This window comes from Ovis canadensis, chromosome 5, assembly GCF_042477335.2.
Source record: "Ovis canadensis isolate MfBH-ARS-UI-01 breed Bighorn chromosome 5, ARS-UI_OviCan_v2, whole genome shotgun sequence".
In the NCBI taxonomy this organism is placed as follows: domain Eukaryota; kingdom Metazoa; phylum Chordata; class Mammalia; order Artiodactyla; family Bovidae; genus Ovis; species Ovis canadensis.
In genome coordinates, this window is record NC_091249.1 from 66,732,963 (window position 1) to 66,760,500 (window position 27,538).

Consider the following 27,538-nt stretch of genomic DNA (forward strand, 5'->3'; position numbering starts at 1 on the left):
TAACTGGTAGAGCTGGACTTCGAACCTAAGCAGCATATGAGCATAAATCTGTCACCCCTGACAGTTGAAAAGAGCAAGCCCTAGTGATGGTAGGTCCATTGTGTCACAAGAGAGGAGCAACAAAAATTGTCTCTGATGGTGTAGAGCCAGCGTGGGCAATGTTTGGGAGTATGGGCAGGTAGTTCTGTTTTGTATTTCTCCATATGGACCTGTAAGAGGAACCACCTGGTGGGAGGGGCTTAGGTGGTCCAAGCTACTTGGAAGAGACCTGAGAATGACAAAGCTTAAATGTGAATTCACATGCAGCTGAGACAGGAACAGCAGTTGTAAGTGAATTTGTCCATGAACCTGTTTCTCCAGCACTTTCCTTTTGTGCAGATTTTGATCCAAAATGTGATATGGCCAAGTGTTAATGCAGCTGTGTATCAGAGGGAAAAGTGAGATTGCTTTGTCTAATTCTTGCTTTACTTATGCCTTTAATTTATAAGTTAAAAAATTTCTGTGCTTTCTTGGTAAGGCCTGGATAATGGTGATAAAGGACAGCTGTGAAAAAATTCTGGGAACCGAAATAACTCTGTTCTCTTAATTCTCTAGGGACACATAAATTGAATTGGCTCATCAGTGAACAGAACTGATTGCAAAATCACGTCTTAATGCAATAGGAGCATATGAAGGCTTTCCTCACCCTCCTTTGATTTAATTAAATTGTATTCCTGTTGTAGCTTCTGGGTGAGGTCTCACAGAACTGCAGTATCCTGTGATTTGTATCAAAGACCTACTTTCCTGTCTGGTGTTTATCTTCAGAATTGAGCCCTGAGGTTCAAAGAATATGAAGTTTTACTTCTGGGTTAGATGTCAGCTGGTCACATGGGTTAGTGGTAAATGCTTCAGGCTAGAATCAAAAGGCAATTCCCAATTTCATTTTCTGACTCATGGCAAATTCTTTATGCCAGTGACTCACCTTCCCTGGCTCCCCATGACATCTTATCACCTTTATCGTCATCATCATCATGTCTTAGGTATCACATGATTAGTTATGAAGAGTTTGGGATTTGGAGACAGACTGTAGGAGTTCTGTCTGGATTCTGCCCAATTCCAGGTGCCTAACCTTGAGCAAATGACCTAACCTCTCTAATGCCTCAGTTTTCTCATCTATATGTCAGGAATAATTAGGTTGGTGTGAGGACTAAACAAGATAATGCATTTTAGAGTGCTCAGAGTGGTGTCTGACACGTGATAAGTCTTTTATCATCATCCTTTGTATTAAATCCATTATTGCTATTGTAATTATTTTATAATGAGTCTCAGGTGGACCCTCATAACATAAAGTAAATCTGTAGTTTGTATTCTCTAGAAGTGTACACTTGAAAAAAAATATTCAGCGGTATGGATATTTAACAAACCCTCATGTACAGGAAAAAGGCAATGACACCCCACTCTAGTACTCTTGCCTGGAAGATCCCATGGACAGAGGAGCCTGGTGGGCTGCAGTCTATGGGGTTGCGAAGAGTCAGGCACGACTGAGTGACTTCACTTTCACTTTTCACTTTCATACATTGGAGAAGGAAATGGCAGCCACTCCAGTGTTCTTGCCTGGAGAATCCCAGGGACAGGGGAGCCTGGTGGGCTGCCATCTATGGGGTCGCACGGAGTTGGACTGAAGCAACTTAGCAGCAGCAGCAGCAGCATGTACAGAGTTCAGCTGAAACTGGTGCATCCCTGAATGAAAGCACTATAGAAAGCCAGAGAACCGAAAGAGACTTGATTATGGGGCCAGGTTTTAGGCACTCTGGCTAAGCAGGGTGGATGGACTTTAGCTTCAGTTGGGTTGTTGTGTTTGTGTGTTGAGTGATTCATTCTTCCTTGGAGTCATAACTCAGGAATTGTTGAGTGACTCATGTCACCATGAATTGGTCCTGGAGAATTGAATTCTATCCTTTTAAGACATAGTCTCTTAAAGACTTACTTGAAACCATACAAACTCAGAGATAACAAATTGCCCTTGTCTCTGAACCTCAGTCTGGCATTAGTGGGCAACTGTGAGATCTCACGGTTTTCCCAGAACAGACTGAGCATTTCTGAAGGGGTGAATTGCATGCCCTTTGCTTCTGCCAGAATGGAAGGTATTTATACACCAGAGACTACTAGTAGAGCTTGGTAGTTGTGTGCATTTGCCACTACCTAGAAAAGTAAAGGACAATTGGAACTTTGCTGCAGCAGCAAGATAGACCAGTATGCCACCTTCCAGCTCTCTGTCCTTGGATAAACTATGTAACCTCTCTGGCCTCCAGTTCCACATCCATAAGATGCAAACAACACTAGTGGCTAATTCACAAGGTGGTTAAAAAGATTTGATAATGTCATGCATGGCACTTGGTGAGTGCCAGTGAACAAAGCCATTTCCACTTAGCACTGTTCCCATACCACCATCCAGCCTGTGTGATGATGAGGCTGCTTCCTTACCCGGGCCTTCCTTGTTGGGCCATGTAGTCATACCGTTCTGGCAGGCATGGTTTGTTAGCTTCATTTCAAACTCATTCTCTTTGGCTCATTTACTCAAACCAGACAGAGATTAATGGCCTGCCCTCAGAGTACCGGGCGGCACATGTTCCTGGCACCTTTGGCTCATTGATCACGCCTCTGCAGTTTGGGGAATACCTCAGTGTTCTAGGCAGGGGCCTCCTGAGCTCTAGGAGACATTTAAAGGAAAGTAATTTGGTGCAAATTCACCTCCTAATTAAGGAGGGCTGAAAGCCCTGTTTTGTTTTGTTTTGCTATTCCTTCTGGATTTTGCCAGTTAGAAACAGGAGCAGGATTCTCTGGAATAGAATGTGTGAATTTATTGGGAGGAATGAAGTGAGCAGGGATGGCCGGAAAAAGTACTTGCCCGACTGTGGTGTCTTCCCCTGTGTCTGCCTTAGCTACCTGTCCAGTTGCAGTGCATGCCATTGACTGTGGGTAGCTGGTCTGACCTGTACCCATTTGGCTCTGCAGGATTCTGTTTCTGCTTCCCTCTTTGCCCCATTCTTATCTCCTCTGGTCTGAGGCCTTTTCATTCATCAGACAGCGGTGCTTGAAATATAGAAACCCCTTTTATCCTCATCTTTCTGACCTTCAGTATGTGCCTATTTATCTTTGTATAGTCTTTGAGAAATGAATAATAATCATTTGATTATTTGATTATCTCCATTTGACAAATGGGAGATTTGTCAAATTACTATTTGACCATTCAAAGACCTTCTTGGCTGACTCCTTCAGGTTATAGACAGGGCAGCTGAGATACAGAGAGGGTGAGAGACTTACCCAGTGACACAAGGCAACTGGGGGCCATGTTGGAATTATTGCTTAGCTCTTGACCAGCAGTATCAGTAAGTATCAGTCTCACCGATACTTACTAGCAGATAAGAAGCCCCCCTTAGGATATCATGGCTCTCTTTTCAGAGTTGCTTGGCTTTGTTTCTCTAAGGGTTAAATAAGTGGTTCTCAACCAACAGTGACCATTACAATCATTGGGGATATCCTTGTTTTTTTTTGTTACCACCAACTTCATCCTATGCCTTTTCATATCTATAGGATCATAAACACCAAAGAAAGATTTTGGAGCTACGATTTTTTTTTTCTAAATCAGAGGTTTTATCATCTTACTTAATAATGTCAGCATATCAGGGATTGGCAGACCCTGCCCTGCAGGCCAAATCCAACTGGCTACCTGTTTTTTGTAGCCCATGAGCTCAACATGGTATTTACAAGTGAACATTTGCCATTGACTCAGTGATAGGAAACACTTTGACATCTATTTAAGCTAAATGCTATCCTCCCTCTATAAAAATTCTGTTTTTCTCATTAGTCTTATCTGTATTTCAGAAAGTTATACTCCTGAGAAAAGATACTCCCAGTGGTTGTGATGGCCACTCTTACAGTTGAGAACCAGCTGTATGACCCCTGGAAGAACCAAGCCAAGCATCCCCCAAAAAGACAGCCATGAAACAATAAGATTGATTTTCACCTGCTAGGAATATTCTACCTGTATTTTCAAAACTTACTCTATTTGGATTTTGTCAGGAAAAAATCGTGAAAATGTGTGGTCTCTCTCGTTTTTCAAGTCCCTGTATAATCATTGGTTTGGCTTTTGCCTCTTAGCTCGCAAAGCCTAAAATGTTTACCTTCTAGTCCTGTACAAGAAAAAGCTTGCCAACTCTTCCAGTGTATCATTGTCTGTTTTATGTTGGGACTCATTCCCTTTTGTGATTTGTATAAATCACTTAAGGATTTTTTGTCATAAAAGTAGCATATTCTCCTTTTAAATTCACAGTAAAAAGTTACTGGTCCCATTTGCCAGTGTTAACACTTAACAGTTTGTAATGTATCTTTGTCCAGACTTTGCCATGTACTAGCTGTGAGACCTTAGTTAACCTCTCTAGCCTCAAATTCTCTATCTATGTATCAGTGATATTAACAGTTCCTACCCAACAGAATTGTTGCATAGATAATTTGAGATAATTCATGTGAATTGCTTAGCGCCGTTGCCTGCTGTGCAGTTAATGCTTAATGATTTGTAACTAATTAATTTTTCCTCCCTTTTAGTTTATATACACATATTAGTTCTTTTTTTTAAAGGAAGTATATGACTTATTTTTTTTTTTAGCAGTAAAGCTCCAGAGGTGATTCTCTGAACAGCTGAAGTAAATATTGCTAAGTCTGCTGCTGCTAAGTAGCTTCAGTCGTGTCCAACTCTGTGCGACCTCATAGACGGCAGCCCACTAGGCTCCCCCGTCCCTGGGATTCTCCAGGCAAGAACACTGGAGTGGGTTGCCATTTCCTACTCCAGTGCATGAAAGTGAAAAGTGAAAGTGAAGTCGCTCAGTCATGTCCGACTGTTAGTGACCCCCTGGACTGCAGCCTACCAGGCTCCTCCGTCCATGGGATTTTCCAGGCAAGAGTACTGGAGTGGGGTGCTGTCACCTTCTCCCAAAGTAAATATTAGGAAGTGAGTAATAATAGAAGGAATTTCCATTTGGGGGCCAGAAATTGCCTTCCATTTTCTAGCACATACTAAGCAAAAGGAGAAGGTAATGGTTTTCTATAGTGAACCTGTTGGGTGGTATAAAATGCACACAAGTAAATGTTATTTCTGTTTTCCAGGTCTACAACTCAAACAAAGACAGCCAGAGCGAAGGGAGTAAGTATGTTGCTTAGATACTTTTCCTTCAGCTGGGTGTGGGCCTGGGCCTGGTGAAGTTGCCATTCTGGGGAAGAACCACCAGGAGGTGCTGTGGGCACATTGGGTTGGCCCGGTTCCCCCAGTGCAGTCTGAGCTGCTTCTGCCCTAATATACCATGTCAGGACCATCAATGAGCCTGACGGGCATGGCTGTGATGACATCTTGCGCTGTATAACCATTCACACGGTGCAAAGAATTTTTATATACATTATCTCAGTTAATCCTGTGTTGTCTTAAGAATGTAGCTCCAGTCACCACTTAAAAGTCACTTAATCCAATAATACCCAGCTCCCCCAGCACCCTGACCTGTGGGAAGCCAGAATTGACTTTGCCTCCCACACGGTCTCACTCAGAGGCCTGAAGAGGCAAGAACCATCTTAGTGATCACTTAGTAACTAACGCTGTATTCCTTGTTGCTGCTCTGGAGAGTTATGAGTGGAGACGGTGAACTCTGTAATAATATTCCGTTTTGATGGGAGTGGCCCTGGGCAGCCTCTGTAGCATTATATAGCACGTTTCTCCCCCCACTGGCTCTCTGAGTACTCTGGTTAATTGTGGTTTCCAAGGGCACCTGTAACCTTGTGAAGATGATGGGATTAAAATGGAACTGCTTTTGCTAAGTGTTTGGGCTGATTATCTCCTTGGTGCACAGGGGAAAACACAAATTCCTTCCACGTTGCTACCAGAGTACAAAGGAAATTCTGTCCTCTTGCCTCAGATTTGCTTTTGTAAAATCCATTTGGAAAAAGATTCCAAGGTAGCCCTCCCATGAATTCTAGTATTGTCAGAAAAGTCAGTGAAACAGTGCTTCTTCTTGTGGACAAAAGGATGAGCCATTTAATGTGTGTGTGAAATCCATTATGGAGTAGAGATTTTCCTTCTTTCATTCTTTCCAAAATACAGATTTTATCAGAAGTTTTAAATAAAATATTAAGTAATTTGGAATGGTTGCTGTTGGTAAGTTCAGAGGCCTTAGGGGAGGAAAACTATTTTTTTGTTGTTTCTTTTTTCCCTCAGGAATTGAACAAGGGAAAATGTTTTTCAAGTAAATATTCAAAGAAACAAGTCATTTTCCCCTCTCTCTGTGTCAGGTGGGATTGCTTTAGAATATGTCCTAAAATAGCCATAGCAAAAACAATATTAAAGATAATGAAGGAATATAGAAGTCCTCAGTTCAGTTCAGTTCAGTCACTCAGTCGTGTCTGACTCTTTGCGACCCCATGAATCGCAGCATGCCAGGCCTCCCTGTCCATCACCAACTCCTGGAGTTCACTCAGATTCATGTCCATCGAGTCAGTGAAGTCCTCAGGGTAATTCAAAGTAAGGTAGGAAGAGCTGAAGAACCAAGACTTGAAAGCTAGACAGTTCTGGAGACCTGAGAACCAACGAGAAAGGGTCCTCTGGATGATACTTGCAGGATCATAAAGCCCATAGAATTTTTTAGTCCTTGCCTCACTCTTGTGAAGGTCCAGATTCCCAGGAAAGATAGCATCAAGATGGTCTCGCTTTGGCCCACCCAGAGGATAACAATGCACCTTGATCGATGGTTTCAAAAGTGCTCATAAAATGAGAGCACGGTGGTTTACCTGCAGGGAGATCAGCAGCCCCCCGGGACATGAGAGGGTAGATGCCATGCAGGCTGAAATAGGAGATGCCCACCCCATGCCCCAGCCTACAACCCATGTCTGTTATAAAGGACCCAGAACTGTGGGGGTTGAGACACATATGAATAGAGAACCGCCCCCACCCCCGTCCCCAGACCAGAAGCTTGCCTGTAACTTTTGACCTTACGAACCTGCTTGTCTCTCCTTGAGATAAGTGCCAATAGATATGAAAGATGACCAGGATTCTGCTGGTGGGCATGCCAGCTGGTTGTACCATTCTGTAAGGCCTTTAGGACATAGGTACTGGAAGCCTTTAAAAAGTAAACATCCTTTGATTGATGTGTACACACTGTTGTATTTAAAATGGGCAACCAACAAGAACCTACTATATAGCACAGGGGACTCTACTTAATATTATGTAACAACCTAAATGGTAAAAGAATTTGAAAAAGATTTCAAACATGTCCTGCATTGGCAAGTGGGTTCTTTACCAGTAGCACCACCTAGGAAGCCCAAAGAATCCATGCTGAAAAAGAATGGATGCATATATGTATACACAGCTATGTGCTGTGCTGTGCTTAGTCACTCAGTTGTGTCTGACTCTTTGCGACCCCATGAACTGTAGCCTGCCAGGCTCCTCTGTCCATGGAAATTCTCCAGGCAAGAATGCTGGAGTGGGTTGCCATGCCCTCCTTCAGGGGATCTTCCTAACTCAGGGGTCAAACCCAGGTCTCCCACATTGCAGGCGGATTCTTTACCATTTGAGCCACCAGAGAAGCCCTATACTCCAATATAAAATAAGTTAAAAAGAAAAAGAAAAACTCCCCAAGTAGTAAAAAAAAAAAGGGTAGATATTGTTTGACCTAGTGATTTGTCCTAAAGAATAGACTGGAGCACAAAGATGTTTCTGTTAAAAAAAAAGTTCACCAGAGCATTGATAATAATAGGTGAAGAACTGGAGACAATCTAAATGTTCAGTAGGAAGTTTATTAAAAGTATCATAGAATACTATATAGCCTTTAAAAAGAATGGGAGACCATATGTAAAATAGATAGCCAACGGGAATTTGCTGTATGGCTCAGGAAACTCAAACAGGGGCTCTGTATCAACCTAAAAGGGTGAAGGGTGGAATGGGGAGGGAGATGGGAGGGACGTTCAGAAGGGAGGGGATATATGTATACCTATGACTGATTCATGTTGAAGTTTGACAGAAAACAGCAAAATTCTATAAAGCAATTATCATTCAATAAGAAAATAAAATTTTTAAAAAAAAGCACTTAAAGCCAAAAAGAAAAAGAAGAAGAATGAGAGAGATCTTGAAACATTTGCAGAAGCAGTGTCCTCCATATACTGTTCATTGAGCTTTTGAAAATTCGGATCATGGAATGGTGCATTTATTAAAATAAATTATTTGACTTGTCTAGATATATTGATAGAAAAAAAGTCTGGAAATACATTTGTCAGCAAGTTGTTACTCAGGATAGAGGATGCTGCTGCTGCTAAGTCGCTTCAGTCGTGTCCGACTCTGTGCAACCCCATAAACAGGAGCCCACCAGGCTCCCCTGTCCCTGGGATTCTCCAGGCAAGAACACTGGAGTGGGTTGCCATTTCCTTCTCCAGTGCATGAAGGTGAAAAGTGAAAGTGAAGTCGCTCAGTCGTGTCCGACTCTTAGTGACCCCCTGGGCTGCAGCCTGCCAGGCTTTTCCGTCCATGGGATTTTCCAGGCGAGAGTACTGGAGTGAGTTGCCATTGCCTTCTCCGCAGGACAGAGGATAGATTACTACAAGACGCTGACCTTCTGCTTTAAATATTCTTTAGACTTTGAATTGCCAACAGAGGGTGTGTGTTTTATAATAATAGCTGTTAATAGGTAGCATTTATCAACTGCTTGCAGCGTTCCACTGTGTTGTGTGCACATTAGCTCATTTACTGCTCACAGTACTGGGTGAGGTGGGTGCTCTTGACCTACTTTGTAGATTAGGAAGTTGAGGTTGGTAAACTCAGGAGATGTAATTTAATCTGAGTGCTGTCTGACTCCAACGTCTTTGCTGTTAACCACAAAAGATTTTCTACCTCGCTAGGAAAAGGGCAATGCAGAAAGTTCCATTTTGGGAAACAGAGACACTTGAACATTTTGCTTTTGGCATCCTGTTACCCACAGGGCACAGAGAGTTGGCTGCCTCGAGTCTCTGATGATTCTTCAGTTGCTTAACCTTTCATTTAGGAAGTGGGAGAGAAAAAGATGTTAAACATATTGACCACTTTTTCAGGAGCACTTTTCACAGAAACTGTTTTTCTAGGGCATTGCTATCCTAAGAGATGTTCTGTTCATTAATTTCCAAGCTGGCAAAACCAGAGGAGTGTTCTGGACTGGTGCTTCCTCCCGTCCTTTGACATTACGATCCCCTCTAACCATCACACAGGCCTTGGCTTCACCTCGCCTCGCCTCCCCTCCAGAGTGCTGTCCCTTTCTTATTCCTCCTGGCTGTAATTTGCAGCTTCGCTGCACACCCACTATAGCACTCATCGCCACAGGAAGCACTATTGCCCAGGGTCTGGTTGTTCTGCAAGTGTTTATAGGACCATCAGAACTTTTTTAAAGGAAAAAAGTCAGTCTGACAGGAGTTTAAGAGCTGGACATCGTGCTTTTCACCTCTGATAGCCAACTTCCAAATGTCTAGCATTTTCCTTTCTAGAAAATGTTTTGGTGGGAGTTTGAGTGCCAACATTTTAATCACAGAACCAGAATGTTTGAAGAGACAGGTAGCAAAAGGGAGTTCCTCTGAGGACAGTGCTGAATTTGTTGCTCTTGTCTTGAAGTTTCTCTCAGGGCTTACTGAGTCTGTGGGGTATAAGACAGGGCCATACATAATGTCTGGCAGCAGCTGGTATTTTCCAGGTGGCCCGGTGCCAGGGAGAGGTTGCCAGCAGACAAATATATGCACCTTTCTTTGCAGAGCCTTTTCCCCCTCCTCTTTCTTCTCTGTTTGGATCTCAGGTACAGAGAAAATGATTTAATCATTCTCCCCGATTTGTTGTGCGTGATCATCCCAGACCCCTCCCTCCTTCGTGTGTTCATTCACTCACTCCCTTGGAATTCTTTCCCCGCGTCCTATTGCTGTCCTCCCTTGCACTGCTCTGACGTGTGTCTTTAACATGTGCTCTTGGACGGTTAGTCTCGTACCTGCCTGTGTTTTCAGGTATACAAGCGTCCGTTGTGTTCTGATTTCTGCCATGCTCCTTCAGTGTTGTGGTGGGAGCCGCTCGTATTCCTCTGTATACTTACAGTGGCTTCTGTCTGCTGCATGCTCCACAGTGTGTACCACTGTGCAGGGATGCCCTCCCGCTCTTCATCACCATTACCGTACTGCAGTGGACATCTCCGCACAGGTCCCCTTGTGAGAATCTCCTTGGGGTTTACCCTCCAGGAGAGTTGCTGATCAGTTGAGGGGTGTGTGTGTACTTGGTTTGAGGGAAGGCTCTCACCTTTGTGACCTACAGTAAGTAGCCTGTTCATAGTTTCCCCAGCCCAACGTGACAATTTCCTCATTCCTGTCAGCTATTGCCATTTTATTCAGCTTTGTGATTTTTTTACCAATCTAGTAGATATAAAATAGTAGCTCATTGTTGTCTTAATTTGTGCTTCTCTGATAATTGATGAGTTTACTGGGTATCCTCTTCTGCTTTTTGCCTATTTGTGTCCTTTGCCCATTTTTCTATTGCAGTTACCATTTTTTTTATTGATGATTTATAAAATTCCTTCTATAGTCTAGATATTAATTCCTTATTGTAGATTTCAAATATATCTTCCTATTTTGCCATTTAACATTTGATATTATGTTTGATATCTTTCCTTGAGTATAAAGCTTTACTTTCTATAAATTTGATTCTTTTTTTTTTTTTTTTTTGCCTTCTGGTTTGTGATTTTCAAGTTGTGTTTTGAGAGAGGCCTTCCTGACCCATGTTGCAAAGATGTGCACCTACACCTACATTTTCTTTTATTGGCTTCATGATTTTGTCTTTCACACTTAGGTTTCTAACCCAGTTGATATCCATCGTTGTATATGGTGTTTCATAAGGATTCAATTTTGTTTTAAAAAGCCACTTTTCCCAACAACATGTGTGAAGCTATCTATTCTCTCCTCCTTTTACTTGTGATACCAGCTTTCTTGTGTATTAGGTTGGCATATCTGAGCTCTGTCTCTGAGCTCTTTTTTTCCTTGGTCTGGTCTGTCTGTTCTTGTGCTAATACGTCTCTGGTTTTAATATGATGACTTTGAGGCAAGTCTTAATATCTGGTAGTTTAAGTGTCCTCTCTTTGCTTTTCAACAGTTGACTTAGCTGATTGTGGACCTTTATCCTTCTACATAAATTATAGCATAAGTTTGATAATTTCCTCAAAAATTTGAAATTTTCATTTGGGATTGCATTGAAGTGTACAGGTTAATTGGCAGAAAATTGACACTTAAAAATATTATTAATAATGGTTTACTCTTGAATGTTGTTTCTCATAGTATGCTTTACAAGTAACAAATACTTTTTTAAATTGGAAATTTTTTTATTGAAGGATAGTTGATTTACAGTACTATGTTAATTTCAGGTGTATAGCAAAGTGATTCAGTTTTATATATATGTATAGAACTGATATATATATATAAGTGATACATATATACACACACACACACACACATACACACACATAGTCTTTTTCAGATTCTTTAGGTTATAACTAAATACTGAATATAGTTCCCTGTGCTATACAGTAAAGTCTTGTTGTTTATCTAGCCTGTATAGAGTAGTATCCATTAATCCCATACTCCTCTAATTTATCCCTTCTCCAGCTTTTCCCTTTGGTAACCGTAATTTTGTTTTCTACGTCTGTGAGTCTGTTTCTGTTTTGTAAATAAGTTCATCTGTATTATTTTTTTGATTCCATATGTAAGTGATATCATATAATACTTGTCTTTCTCTGGTTTGCTTCACTTAGTATGGTATTCTCTAGGTCTGTCCATGTTGCTGCAATGGCAGTGTTCCCTAAATGGCTGAGTGGTACTCCATTGTATATCTGTACTGCATTGTCCTTATCCATTCCTCTGTCAGTGGACATGCAGGTTGCTTCCATGTCTTGGCTGTTGTAAACAGTGCTGCTGTGAACATTGAGGTACATGTATCTTTCTGGATTAGAGTCTTTGTCTTTCCTGGATATATCCTCAGGAGTGGAATTTCTGGATCATATGTTAACTCTATTTTTAGTTTTATAAGGAACCTCCACAGTATTCTCTGTAGTGGCTGGACCAATTTACATTCCCACCAACACGGTAGGAAGCTCCCCTTTTCTCCACACCCTCTCCAGCATTTATTATTTGTAGAGTTTTTTATGATGGCCATTCTTACTGGTGTGAGGTGATACCTCATTGTAGTTTTGATTTGTATTTATCTGATAATTAGTGATGTAGAGCATATTTACATATAAATCTTAGCCATCTGTATCTCTTCTTTGGAGAAATTAGGTCTTCTTTGGAGAAATGTCTATTTAGGTCTTCTGTCCCTCCTCCCTACTCCCACCCCCACCCCCACCCCTGCCTTTCTTTTGCTGTTGGGTTATATGAGCTGTTTGTGTATTTTGGAAATTTAGCCCTTGTAGGTCACATCATTGGCAAATATTTTCTTCTAGTACATAGGTTGTCTTTTTGTTTTGTTTATCATTTCCTTGATGTACAGAAGCTTGTGCATTTGATTAGGTCCCATTCATTTAGTTTTGCTTTCATTTCGTTTTCCTTGGGAGACTGACCTAAGAGAATATTGCTACAATTTATGAGAAAGAATGTTTTGCCTATGTTCTCTTCTAGGAGTTTTATGGTATCATGTCTTTATATTTAAGTCTTTAAGTAATTTTATTTCTGTGTATGGTGTGAAGGAGAGTTCTAACTGCATTGATTTACATGCAGCTGAAAAAATTGACACTTTTATAGTGCTAAGTCACCTCCTTCAAGAACTTTGCATGTCTTTCCATTTATTCACACCTCTGTTAGCATTTTAGTTTTCTCCCTAGAAGTCTTCTGTATTCTTGGTTAAGTTAAGCCCTACATACTAAATTCAAATCCCAATCTGCTTTTTTTGCCAATTGTATGGGCCGCTCAATGATGGATCCTTCTGCCATCAGGAACCTTACCTGGGTTTGTTCCTGGAACGTGAAGAATATGCAGCAGTGACGCTGAGTTTTCTCTCATTAGTCACATTTGTAACCAGTAGTGAAGGGAAGGAGAAAACAGGAGTAAGACTAGCAGAGAAGAAGGAAGTCCTGTTTGTTGCTCCCTACACTTCTTTACTGAGGAGGTGATCGCACCAGTGTCAGTCATCTAGACAGCAAACGACTGTCACCGATTTTGCCCTTTGTTATTACAAAGAACAAGAGTCTTCCCTGGGCAGGAATGTTGCCCCCTTAATGCGTATCTCCTCAGTCTCCATGTCCTGTCGCATCTTACGTTTGGTACAGTTGTGAGATTTACGCCCCAAAGGCTCTGTGAGAACTGGTTCATTCTCCTTTGAAGTGAGCCCAGGTCAGAAGCAGGAGGAGGCGCCAGGAAGGAACCTGTTCTCAGCCCCCTTCCTGTTGTCCTGTCCTCCCACTAGAGGGACAGTTGGAAAGCTGAGAACTTGTCAGAGAGAGTACATGGTCCAGTGCAAGAGATCCAGGGAAAGGCAGGCTGTTCTAGTGTGAGTTTGTCTTTACCAGCTTTGAAGTTTTAAATAATAAATGTCACTGCCTACTTAGCTGTGGAAAGATTAGCTTGTTTGTGGAAATGGTGCTCTCCCGCTGCTTTGCCAGCTGTTTGGAAGCCGACAGACTGAGACAGAGAGGGCTGTCTTCTAATCTTGGCTTCCAGTGGCATGTCCCTTAGTGTATTAACTCAGATCCCCTGGGCCAATCGGGTGGTTTCAGAGGGATATGCCTGAGTTGCCCTAGGTGTGCCTTCTTGTGCACTTCTGACCCCCGCTGGCTTTTCAGAGGGACATTGTAGCCATTTCCTTGCTTCCTCCTCTTGTTGAATATGTTCCTGTGCTTTAACCTGAACCTTTCGCTAGACTTAATATCTGTGCTTTTACGGATATACTAATGTGCAGGCAAGTGCCCACGGCCAGTTGGAATGGACTTCCAGCTAGGCTAGAAAGACTTTAAAAAGTACCCTCCCTTCTCCCCAGAAGAAGGAAATATAGTTCTCCCTCTTTTATTTCCTTGTTTTAATCCCTTCATTCCTTCCAGTTTGTTCTTAACCTAATACTTTAGCAAGACTCCTTTTTATCTGCATAATGCTTAAGAACCCACTTCAGGTTGCCAACTTGTCATTCACACCAGAGCTGAGAGGAAGAGCAGTGATTGGAGAAAGTTTGCAAAGTTGGAATTAGGATCTGTAGGGTGTGGACATGAAATCTCTGAACCTCATTCCAAAGGTTTGACAGATTTGTATTTTTGCTTATTATGAAAATAATATGAACTCATTGTGAAACATTAAGGAAATGTAGCAAGGATTTTCAAAAATTCAATAAGAATCATCTATAATTTCATCTCTAGAGATACTTCTTCCTTGCTTTTTCTTCTTTCATGATGTCTTACGTTTATTTTGCCAATGTCAGTATGTATTTCTACTTAACTGACATTATACTGAACATACTTGGTATTCTGCTTTTAAAAATTCACAAGCGTTTTCTCAGACGCTAAGTTGTTTATAAATATTATTTGTAATGGTTGTTGCATGCTCTGTCATAAGAGTGCATCCTGATTTGTGGAACTATTTCCTGTCATTGGTCTTGAATGTCCTTTCCAGAGTTCTGCTTTTGTGAATGACATCAGGGTGAGCATCCTTGTACATCCGTCTTTGTACACATTTCACGTAACTTCACATGGGACAGTCCTAATGGATGAGCTGGGAGAGCTGTTTCCTGGTGAATACAGTTCCTGGTGAACTGGGAGGGTACTGTGTGAATGATGCAGATTATCCTGCAGGCCTGCTGGCCGTGAAACCACGGCTCAGTGCTGGGCCTCTCTAAGCTTCTCTTTCCCTGTTTGTAAAATGAGGATAAATCACAACCCTACCTCATAACCTTGCTGTGAGCATAAAAGCCCAACACAATATCTGGTCTATTAGTGAATAAGTGCCTAATTACTGTGGTTATTATCCTTGTTGTTATCTGGTCATACCAATTACTCTCCCATATGAGGAAGAAAGAAGTCACTGGGTTAGGGGAGCCACTTCTGAGCGGAGCAGGGGAAGAGAACAAAGGGCAGAAGCCAACACCCCTGCTGTTGGGGGCTGGAGGCCAGCCTGTGTTAATCCACTGAATCCTCTGGATCCTCATGACTGCATTTCTCAAAGTAGGGGATGCACACTGCTGGCGACAGCCCAGATCGTTTTGTATGCTGCTGCTGCTGCTAAGTTGCTTCAGTCGTGTCCGACTCTGTGCGACCCCATAGACGGCAGCCCACCAGGTTCCCCCATCCCTGGGATTCTCCAGGCATGGACACTGGAGTGGGTTGCCATTTTCTTCTCCAATGCATGAAGGTGAAAAGTGAAAGTGAAGTCGCTCAGTCGTGTCCGACTCTTAGTGACCTCATGGACTGCAGCCTTCCAGGGATTTTCCAGGCAAGAGTACTGGAGTGGGGTGCCATTGCCTTCTCCGTTTGTATAGGACCAGACAAATGTTTTCAATTGCCTTTTAAATTTATGTATTTATTTAATGTGTATTGACTGGGGACCAGCCCACAAGTAAACATAACTTCTCCCTGCCCCACCCAGGTTTCTGAATGTTACTGCTTAGCACAGGGGTCAGGTTTTTCAGGAAAGGAGTAGATTTTTGGATTTGTGGTGCTATTTCACTCTGCTTTGATGGTCTGAAAGCAGCCATAGACAATGTGGAAACAAAGGGGGTGGTGTTATTTATAAAACAGGCAACAGTGAGTTTAGTCCATTAACTACAAGTTTGTTAACTCAGCGTGATACAAAGATAGGTTTTTAAATATTCATCTCTTCAAGACAGCATGGGGTTATGGCAGGGAGCACGAGTGTGGTGCGTGGATGGGTACTACTGCAGAAATGCTATTCACAGCAAGCGAGTTACAAGTGAGCAAACAGGCTTAAGGATGGCAAGGTACCAGAGCTAAGTCTGCCCGATTGCCAAGATCATTTCCCCTACCATTCTTGATGTGCGTGAGATCTTTGCTCTGCCCTGCCATCTGTCATTTTGTGGGCAACCCAGTGCGACTGGAAAGAGTTTCATCATCAATTTCCAATACTTAATCTGCCCAGCAGTTTGCCATTGAGGGGCCATCCCTTGTTCCTTCTTAGTGAGCCTCCTCCAGAGCCATCTGTGGCTCTTCACACGTCACATAGGATGCTGGGAGAATCAGAGTCACATATTTCAGTGACTCAAGCTTCCCAGGTGCAGAGCTGCAACATGACCCATTACTCTCCCACGGACTTTGACAACACAACCACAGCTGCTTTATATGTTGTTTCTGTTATATACACTCGTTCTCTCGGCTGTTTCTCAGATTAGACTCCATAATGTTGCTGGATCAAAGCACTTCTTGTTTCATGAGGATAAGATTGAGGACAAGGAGAGAGATGGGAGGGGCATCATTACCTTTCTCTGTTTGCCCATTGCCCTGTTCTGGTTTCTGCATTCCCTTCATCCTCTGCCTCAGCTTCCATTGATCGTAAAGCAGAAAAAGAGATTGAGTCTTGAAGCTCTCAGGGGAGGAAGATCTGATGGGACCACATGGGTCGCTGTTTTTAAAATGTTCTGAAGTCTTTAGCCATCACTAAAAAGCTAGCAGTCTCACGAAAGCAGCGAAGGACAGGAAAGCAGCTTTTTTTTCTTTTGCTTCCGATCACCTTTGGCCTTTTGCTTTGAGAACACCCCCAGTTGAGAGGCTGGAGAAGACAGCCGCGAGTAGCCAGGATCCCTGTGGGATCAGAGCCATCCAGCGGCTGCCAGATCTCCACTGGTTGGTGGCTTATAAATAGAACATTTCCCCTCTTAAACCTGAGAAGGATGGACGCATTAGTGGGGATGGTGGCCTGGCCTCCTATGTGCTGGCCCACGAGGGAGTCAGCTGAGTACACCTTCCCCTCCAGCTTTCTCTCTACGCCTGCCAGCCAGAGTTGATAGAAGACAGGCGTGCATTCCCTTCCCTCTGCCCCCAGCCCCTCTTGGCCCTTCTTCTTTCCCTTTTCCCTCCATGGCAGCTTTTTGTCACCATTACTTTCTTCTCCTGAGCCACGGTAGGATAAGATGGTCTCCTGCTCCTTCACTGAAGTGCTGGCCCCCAGCCTGCTTTTCCTTACGAGTTGTGAGCATGGCGCAGCTGCTCGCTGTGGCCTGTGGAGAGTGGCAGCAGCCGGCATGAGCGCTGGGGGCCAGCGGGAGAGGAAGGAGAAGGAATGGATTGTTTTCTCCGAGATGCTATTCTCTGGGTTCCCAGCCCTTTGCTTTGGTGACACCCCACCCCTCAAGGACATGGCTGACGGGGTACTCCTCAGACTTGCCTGTGCAGTCAGAAGACTCTCGGCTCGTCCTCAACTCTCTCCTCTCCTCAGCCAGCCTTAGACTGACAAACGCAGCCAGTGCGTGACTTCGTTGTGGCCTGATATCCCCTTCCCCTCAGCCATGTGGGCTCTGGACAGACAGTAGGCTGCCGCCTGGCAGGTGCCCACCACCCCTTGGCATCCCAGTTTGGGCTTCAACCAAGGAGCCGCAAGCAGGTCCCTGGCAACATCCTTAACTCTTAAAGCCCAGTGCAAGGGGCTGTGGAGAGAGACTGATTTTCCTCACTGGCACCAAGTACAGGCTCTTGATCAATGAAATCATTAGTGATAAACATTATCATTAGTACATACTGTGTCCCAGGCAATGTGCTTATTGTCTGACCTACATTATATTATTTGATCTTTGTAAGAACCCTGTGAAGCAGATGGTAGTATTGACCCCATTTACAGATGAGAAAACTGAGGCTTCATCCTAAGTGCAAGCTTGTAGTTACTCAAGATCATTCCTTCCCCCCATAATCAGTGTTCAGTGTGCACCTCTCATTCAGCATGTAAGATTTTATGAAAGCTGTCAAGTACTGTTCCCCACAGTGGGGGGCAGTTTGAGTAGTGGTTGGGAATGTTAATTCTGGAGTATTATTACACATGTGTTTGGGATCCCAGCCTCATGGCTTATTGAATTTGTGACTGTGGAAAATTAATTTCTCCAGACCTCAGTTTCTTTATCTGTAAAATGAGGATAGTCTTACTGTCTACATCATTGGTTTTTTTTGAGAGTATCAAATGAGAATAAACTGGAAATTCTTTAATCAGTGGTGCTTGGTATTCTAAGCAGTCATTAAATGTTGCTCTCTGCTGTTATTATCAATAACATCATCATTAGCTGAAACGAGAGGCTATTTATATAAAGCCTGACACTGGATAGTTTTCTTTCAGAGTGCCTTCACATGCATTGCTTTTTAAAATTTCTACTGTGCTTGATCTTCAAGATGAGAAAAAGGGTCCGAGAGGTGATGTATTTCCACATCATACAATATCATGGTGATTCCAGGTGCAAATCTTAGGCCTCAGATTCTGAATGGCATCTCCTTCCCTGCCTTCTACCGCCCTGGAGTTTGATGTGTCTGAAAAATAGCTAAACCGTTTCTAGGGCAGATAAGGTAGAGGACGCGTAGTTAGAGGCAGGAAGGGATCTAGCTGGACAGAGGAGATTGGTTTTCCACTTGAAACACATCCACCTTCGGAAAGCTGGCACTGATCTCTCTTGGTTGAGAAATCAGAGCACAGCCACCCAGGCCTCGAGGTAGAAAGGAATTGAGGCCACTGGACTGTAAGTCATTCTTGGGATGTCCGGAGTCCCAGGTAGGAGACAAATGGTTCTGATTAAGATGGTTCACATTACCAAGGCGTGTGTGCAGCCTTGCTTCTTCGCAGCTGTCTGATCAAGAATTTTAAGGTAGACGAGGAGATTGCAGATGTCAAAACCCACAAGGAAACTGTCCTTCCTCCATCCTTCCACCCCATGCTGGTCTGCAGTTCTCAGCTGTACTGTGCAGAAACCCGCCTGCTGCCGCTTTGGCTGCCTCTGTCTGGCTGAGAACTGGAACATCTGAGACTTGCAGGTTTATTCCAAGCCAGGCAGGGTTTTCATCTCTTCCTCTGCTACCTGTTTAACTTGCTTTACTCTCCGTCCTTCTCGGCTTATTTTTCTTAATGTGTGTCTACGGAAACCATGAGAAAAGATTGGAGAAGGCAATGGCACCCCACTCCAGTACTCTTTATTTTATTTTATTTTATTTTTTAATTTTTTATTTTTTTTAGTTTTTTATTTTTAAAATTTTAAAATCTAATTCTTACATGCGTTCCCAAACATGAACCCCCCTCCCACCTCCCTCCCCATAACAACTCTCTGGGTCATCCCCAGGCACCAGCCCCAAGCATGCTGCATCCTGCGTCAGACATAGACTGGCGATTCAATTCTTACATGATAGTGTACATGTTAGACTGTCATTCTCCCAAATCATCCCACCCTCTCCCTCTCCCACAGAGTCCAAAAGTCCGTTATACACATCTGTGTCTCTTTCCCTGTCTTGCATACAGGGTCGTCATTGCCATCTTCCTAAATTCCATATATATGTGTTAGTATACTGTATTGGAAAAATATGGAACGCTTCACGAATTTGCGTGTCATCCTTGCGCAGGGGCCATGCTAATCTTCTCTGTATCGTTCCAATTTTAGTATATGTGCTGCCGAAGCGAGCACCACTCCAGTACTCTTGCCTGGAAAATCCCAGGGACGGAGGAGCCTGGTGGGCTGCAGTCCATGGGGTCGCTGGGAGTCGGACATGACTGAGCAACTTCACTTTCACTTTTCACTTTAAGCATTGCAGAAGGAAATGAACCCACTCCAGTGTTCTTGCCTGGAGAATCCCAGGGACGGGGGAGCCTGGTGGGCTGCCGTCTATGGGGTTGCACAGAGTTGGCCATGACTGAAGCGACTTAGCAGCAGGGAAGAAAATCCTGATTGGTGGTATTCATGCACAGAGGTCAGGGGGTGAATGAGAGCCCTATCAGTGCTATCTGTTCTGCAGTTCCCCAGCAGACCCCTGCACTCTGGAAGGTACCAGGGTTCAGTCAGCTGCTCCCCACTGAGGTTCCTGGAGTGTAGGAACTTCTTTACCTATTGATTTCTTGGTGTCTCTGCTGTGGGTTGTATTTGTTGCTTCCTTCAGGAAATGTATATTGAAGCTACGGTAGTGAACAACGCAGATGAAGTCCCTGAATGAGAGCAGGGACCCCAAACAGTCAGCTAGCAAACAAAGGGAGGCTTCCAGGTGGCGAGAAGGGCTATGAGGAAGCAAGAACAAAGGGATAGGGAGTTACAGGGGAAGGGTGGCTATTTTATATTTAATTTATTTTTTACTGCAGTATAGTTGATTTTACAGTGTTGTGTTAATTACTGTTGTACAGTAGAATAGCTCAGTTATACACCAAGACACATTGTTTTTCATATTCTTTTCCATTATGGTTTATCACAGGATATTGAACATAGTTCCCGGTGCTGTACAGCAGGACTTTGTTGTGTATCCATCCTATAGGTAACAGTTTGCATCCACTGACCCCAAACTGTCCATCCCTCTCTTGATGGGTGGCTTTTTTAGATACCAGGGACAGAGGAGGCCTCCTTGAAGAAATGACATTTAAGGAGAAACCTGAACAAACCTAGGGAGGGTGGCATGTCAGGAACTGGCAGAGAAACAAGCATGCACAGAGGCCCCTGCAGTGGGGAAGCTGAACTAGCCATGTTCAAGGAGTATCGGGAAGGATCCTTGTGACTGTATTGGCAGAGACCAGACGGAGAGTGTTCAGGTGGACTGAGCCATGTGAGGCTGTGGTCAGGAGGTAGGATTGCGTTCTGAGTGTCATGAGAAGTCCCCGGCGAGTTGTGATCAGGCGAGTGACATGAGCCAATGTATATTTTTAAAAGATGACTCTGACTGCCGGCAGAGGATCCACTGTAGGGGGCAAAAGGAGAAACAGTTGAGAAGCTATGGAAACAATCCAGGCAAAAGATGATGGTAGCTTGGACCAAAGTATTAGTAACAGAGATGATGAAAAGTAGCTGGATTCTAGGTTTGTTATTCCTGATGGGACTGGCTAATGGATTGGATGTAGGGTGTGAGAGATGGCAAGGACTCAAGGATGACTATTGATAGCTTGCTGATAGAATGTGGTACCCTCCCATCTTGTCCTTTCAGCCAGGTTGAAGGTGGTGCCTGGGCTGATGCAGATTAGAACAGTAGCTCCCAAATGTGGTGTTTGTCACCTTCATTATTTTTTAACATGTGTATATACCCCCTGTAATACTATTTATGTACTATTTTAAAAAATCAATTCACTCTTCTTAAGCCACATTTATTTTAAAAATGCATCATACTTTGTGAGATAAAACAATAAATTTCCAGTACTTATTAAAGTAAGTGTGTAACAATTGGAAATATTTATTTGTGAACTACTTGGAATCATTTCACATATCCCAATGGCACAAGCCAACATTACACTTTGAGGTACACAGCACTGGTGAATCTTTATTATTGGATGAGGAATGTGGAATAAGTATCACCCATTAACTAACAGTCAATAATCATTGGTAGTGGTCTTTAGTGATAATAATTTTAGTCACTTAGTATACAATACAGTGTTATCTGTCCCACATGTGATTCTCATACCTGCTGAAGCATATCCTTTGGGAGGCACCCAGAATCTGCATTGAATAAGCGTGCTCCTGAGTCTGTCCCCTCTGTTTGGGAGCTACTTCTGGAGTAGAAAGGGCAGAATTCAGAAAATAGGACTCCAGCCCTGGGTCCTTCTCTGACTGGCTGTGTGAACTTCAGCAGAGGAACAGGGGATAGAAGAGAATGGCCTCTGGAGCCAGACCAAGTTAGAGTCCTGGTCCCACCGCTCATGAGCACCGCAAGCCTACAGGAGCCCCTTAACCTTGTTGGATCCAAGGTTTCCATCTGCAGAGCAGGGCTGGTGGTAATGATAATGGTGATGATATGGTGCAATTAAGTGCCTACTCCAGAGCCACACTATGTGCAAAGCGTTACTACTGCCGTCATCATTGTTGGTACCACTTAACGTCATGAGCCTGGCTTTTCTCGTCATAAAAGCTTAACAGATATATTGGGAAAGTTAAATAAACTATAAGCTATTAATTTATTCTATAAATAGTATTATATTATCCTTCATTATACTTACTAGTGTGGAGACACAGCAAGACGTTTTTAGTAAGAATAGTAGCAATATGTACCCCCATGAGATAACAGTAAGGTTAACATGCACTTGGGTGTGAAGAGTATTTCATCAACTGGAAAGTTTGATTCAAGTATTAGAATGTAGTTCAGTTCAGTTCAGTTCAGTCGCTCAGTCGTGTCTGACTCTTTATGACCCCATGAAATGCAGCATGCCAGGCCTCCCTGTCCATCACCAACTCCCGGAGTCCACCCAAACCCTTTACCATCAAGTCGGTGATGCCATCCAGCCATCTCATCCTCTATCATCCCCTTCTCCTCCTGCCCTCAATCTTTCCCAGCATCAGGGTCTTTTCAAATGAGTCAGCTCTTCTCATCAGGTGGCCAAAGTATTGGAGTTTCAGCTTCAACATCAGTCCTTCCAATGAACACCCAGGACTGATCTCCTTTAGGATGGACTGATTGGATCTCCTTGCAGTCCAAGGGACTCTCAAGAGTCTTCTCCAACACCACAGTTCAAAAGTATCAATCCTTTGGTGCTCAGCTTTCTTTATAGTCCAACTCTCACATCCATACGTGACCACTGGAAAAACCATAGCCTTGACTAGATGGACCTTTGTTGACAAAGTAATGTCTCTGCTTTTTAGTATGCTGTCTAGGTTGGTCATAACTTTGCTTCCAAGGAATAAGTGTCTTTTAATTTCATTGCTGTAATCACCATCTGCACTGATTTTGGAGTCCAGAAAAATAAAGTCAGCCACCATTTCCACTGTTTCCCCATCTATTTCCCATGAAGTGATGGGACTGGATGTCATGATCTTCGTTTTCCGAATGTTGAGCTTTAAGCCAACTTTTTCACTCTCCTCTTTCACTTTCATCAAGAGGCTTTTTAGTTCCTCTTCACTTTCTGCCATAAAGGTGGTGTCATCTGCATATCTGAGGTTATTGATGTTTCTCCCGGGAATCTGAATTCCAGTTTATGCTTCTTCCAGCCCAGCGTTTCTCATGATGTACTCTGCATAGAAGTTAAATAAGCAGGGTGACAATATACAGCCTTGATGTACTCCTTTTCCTATTTGGAACCAATCTGTTGTTCCATGTCCTGTTCTAACTGTTGCTTCCTGACCTACATACAGGTTTCTCAAGAGGCAGGTTTCTCAAGAGGCAGGTCAGGTGGTCTGGTATGCTCATCCCTTTCAGGATAGTTACTATATCCTAATAATCATAGTACTGGTAATGGCCATTTACCGAATACTGGCCAAGTCTCAGTTGCTGTGCATTTCATTTGACCTTTGTAGCATTAAGGTGAGTTACCACACCACGCAGGTGAGGAAGGTGAAGCTTCTTGCCTAAGAGCATAATGGCCAGAGGTGGCAGAGACAGGCGTCCAAGCCAGATCTCTCTGGCCTTAAAATTCACTGTTCTCTTTCCAGTATATACAGCTTCTGTCGGTGTTACTTCAGTTAATATTAAGGTTCATTTTCATTCCCTGAGTACCTACCCGCCAGGGAACAGAATAGAGGGCAGTTGGCAGTGAAGTGAAATGGGTCACAGGTTTGGGGAACTGATCTGGGATTAAAAGTGGCTCTGGGTAATTGCCCAAGTAGAGAGCTCACACCTTTCCTGGACCCCACTAGAAGCTTCACAGCCAGGAAGCCGTGGCAACTCTGGGGCTTCACATTCTGAGGAAAAGGATGTGAGCCCCTCTGAGTGTGTGAGCCAACTGGAAATCTCTTCTCCAGATGGGATTTTGTATTCAATTCAGTGTGGGTGTTTTTCTTCATGGCTTTTAATGGTGCTGAAATTGATTAAATTCAGAAGGGGCAAGGCAGGCCAGGCTTTAAAGAGCAAATCACATAGGGAAAGTGAGTAAATTTCTGTGGTGAGAACGTGCCCCAGGAACTGTCCATAAAGTGGTGGGCTGGTCTCAGCAACTCCAGACAACTTCCTGTATCCATCAGCACTGGAAACACAGCAGGGACTTCCTTTACCTCAGTTCTCTTGTTTTTATTTCCAGAAAATTCCATTTCTCCCATAAAAAAGAAAGAAAAACTTGAAAGTTATATATATATTTTTTAATCAAAGAAAAGTTGAATAAAGAAAAAAATCTGTCGAACACCAGCTTTAGGAAACTGTTAATTCCATCTAATTCATGTTGAGCTTAATTCAGGTAAATCAGTTCCTCTCCTTTTGAGGAGAGGTCTGAGGTCTGTTAGAATTCCTGGGAGGCATGTCTGGGGTAACTTTGGGACATATCTGAAAGTGTCGGGTTTTTTTCAGAGTATATGTCCATCAGTCAGCCTATGCTGTGAAAAGGTCCCTTCTATTCAGAACTGGTGATTTGGCCACTTCTTACCTAGTTTCTGGTTGCTTTGAATACTAAGGATTTGGAGACAGGCAGCACCTAGTCAGTGATTTTTATAAGAAAGACTTTGGGACCTCAGGAGTGAGTGGCACAAAATTCTGGAGGTGAATGCTCTTGTTTTCTAGAGCTTTCTCTGCCCTCAGGCCTGTCTGACTGTTTTGTTTTGTTTTGTTTTAATGATTTTATTTATTTATTTTTATTTTTGGCTGCACTGGTTCTTCATTGTTTTTCTCGAGCTTTCTCCAGCTGCAGTGAGTGGGGACTACTTCTTCATTGTGGCTTGCGGGCTCCTCATTATGGCGGCTTCTCACTGTAGAGCCCAGGCTCTAGAGTGAGGGCTTAGTAGTTGTGGTACAGGCTTAGTTGCTCCACAGCACGTGGGATCTTCCTGGACCAGGACTTGAACCCTTGTCTCCTGCATTGGCAGGTGGATTCCTATCTACTGTACCACCAGGGAAGTCCTGTCTGACTGTTTAGATGGCCTAGTTTAGTATGTGCAAGCAAAGGATTTCTATTAATAAAAGTGTCCAGGAAACCTACACTTGGTTTTGTCTCCTGTGTTCTGTGTTGCACAGTTGCATCTCCTCTGTTCTTGGCTTGCATAGGTTTTGTTTTCCCTTCTCTGGGACTGATTCTCAGGGCTGTACTGCTTGGTAATACCTGTTTGTATTGATACAGGAAGGAAGGAAGTGGTTAGATTAAGCCATTCATTTCTTTATTTAACTTTTTATCCTGACAAAAGATGGAAAAGTGGAGGACCAGAAGCTTAGATGACCTGTCTGCTTTCATAGGGTTTACATCAGTTGAAGTTTGAAAGGTCACTTTGACTCTGCCCCTCTGCCACTCTTCCTACCATTCAGTCACCACTTTACAGATCCATGTGTCGAGAATGAAAAGTTACACCAAATGAAAAGTTCCATGCTTCTACTTCATTTCCAGCATTATGGTGGACAGTGGATGACAGAGATTTAGTAGTAACAACAATAAATCAGTAAAGTTATATATGGACCGTTGTCTTTATGAATGCATATCCAGCTTGGTAGACATCTTTTGCAGGATTGTACAAATAACTGTAGGCTTGTCCTCATGCTGCATACTCTGATGGAGAGGCTAAGGAAGGCATCAGCCTAGGTGGAGGGGTCAGAGAAGGTTTTTTACAGGAGACGATACTTGAAGGGGAAGACCTGAGAATTTGGAGTCACATGGGCCAAAGGGCTCCCAGGGGTGAAACAAAGCTTGTGCAAAGGCTAAGGAGAAAGTGTGGTTAATTGGATTCTCTGAGAGGAAGCCAGTGTGTTTGGGATACTGAGACCTGGGGGAGGGCCATGAGACCAAGCTGGAGCCAGACCATGCAGGGCTGTGTGGGCCATTTTAGGGGTCAGGGTTATGCTTCCAAGAGCAGTTGGGTGCCATTGAATGATTTTAGGCAGAGAGGTGATGTGGTCTGGTTTTGTCAAGGTCATGGGGACTGCAGGGTTGAAGGGAAGGGTTGAGGGCAGATTGGAGGGAGCCAGAGGAGGTGTGAGCCAAGGAGACCAGTTGGGAAGGCCTTGCAGCTGTCCTGGTAATAGATGTGGGGTCCAGGACCAGGGTGGTGTGGTGAAGGCAGAGAGAACTAGATAAAATTAAGATGGCATTAGGTGGTAAAACTGAGGGAAATAACTTGGATGTGGGAGACAAGAAAGAAGGGAAGTGCCAAAGGTTAAGTTCATGATTTTATTGTAGCTTTCACTCTTTAGCATCACCTACATGCTTCTTCTTCTTCTTCTTCTTTTTTTTTTTTTTTTTAAGGCCAAGGGAAGCTTCATATGAGGTAACATGAGGTACCAGAAGCTGCAGAACAGGGCATTGAAGGTTATGTTAAAATCCATGTGTATACCTGACCCACCAGCCTCCTTCTTTTAAACAATTTGACTGATCCTTAAAGTATATTGCTGTTTTAAGCCCATTGCAGTAAAGCAGTCAGTTTCTGGATCTAACCTGTTTCCCTCTTCTCAGAGTTCATACCCTGGGCATGGTAAGCAGAGACCAAATAGTCTGCTAGACATCCTCCTCCCGCTTTGGCCCTAAGAATCTCCAGGTTGACTGAGAGTTAAGCTGCCTGTCCCATGTCCTTCTGTTCCCCATAAAACTTTGAGAAAATAGCTTTGTGTGACCCTGGCCCTTAACTTCATCTAAAAACAGACAAATAATGCTTCAAAAGTTGACATGACAGTTAAGAGGATGACCCTTTTCTAACTTGGCAGGTCAGCCTGGGTGTTGTGTGAGCTCTGTGAATATTCATTATCTGACAACTGTTTGGCCTGCCCTTTGCGTAAACCTAGGCAGAGCTGAACTCATGGCTGAGAGAGAAAGGTAAGCCAGTCCAGGCCTTAGCTGCCAGACGGTGAGTGTCTGGCCTAGGAGGTACCGGCCCTGCAACAACTCATTGCCAGTCAAATTAAGGGAATAATGCAACCCTAGTAGATATTTAATGAGAGATTATTTCTGGAGATTATAAGGATACAGCAATTGCAAATAAATCCCTGACCTTTTCTGAGCCTGGGCTCAGTAAAAGAGCTGAATCACCTGCTTGAAGGGATTAAGGACAGCCGCTTCCATCTGGCGGGCTGCTCAGACTTTTTCTGTTATTAGCAAACTCTGCTCAGTGGTGGTGGTGTTCTAAACCTAATAGTGGGAACTGGGTTTTCCAAATAGGAGATCTCAATTAACTTAGATTATGTATCTGCTGGACAGTGATCAGGACTAATGATCTGATTATGGATTCACTGTAGTCCCTGTCACATCAGTGGTACTCAGTACATGTTAAATAGGAAAGAAATTATTCATCATCAGTAACCTAATCATGATGTCAGAAGGAAACTCAGACTGGTGAGAATAGAATTCAAACCTGTGTATTTGTCTGTATGTGTGTGTATATGCACACCAGAGATAGAGAGATACAGGGAAGTGCCAGGGTAGGGGGCAGTGTAATAATTTATACCAGTTACAGTTTAGAGATTTACAACAGTGATAGTTAAAGTGTTTTTCATGAGTTCCTTATTAG

The 27,538-nt window shown here is 43.3% G+C and overlaps 1 protein-coding gene and 1 non-coding gene across 5 annotated transcripts in view; one reads left to right on the plus strand and one right to left on the minus strand.

The window, feature by feature from the left end:
- Positions 1-27,538, plus strand: part of ARHGAP26 (Rho GTPase activating protein 26) — a 489,482-nt gene that overhangs the window by 255,032 nt on the left and 206,912 nt on the right. For all 4 annotated transcript variants that reach the window (XM_069592302.1, XM_069592300.1, XM_069592301.1 and 1 more), the window contains exon 12: positions 5,143-5,179. In XM_069592302.1, coding sequence (XP_069448403.1) covers positions 5,143-5,179 — 37 coding nt within the window. The remainder of the gene's footprint in view (positions 1-5,142; positions 5,180-27,538) is intronic.
- On the minus strand, positions 19,530-19,636 carry LOC138441948 (U6 spliceosomal RNA). The gene has a single exon (XR_011257506.1). It is a non-coding gene; the product is annotated as a U6 spliceosomal RNA (small nuclear RNA).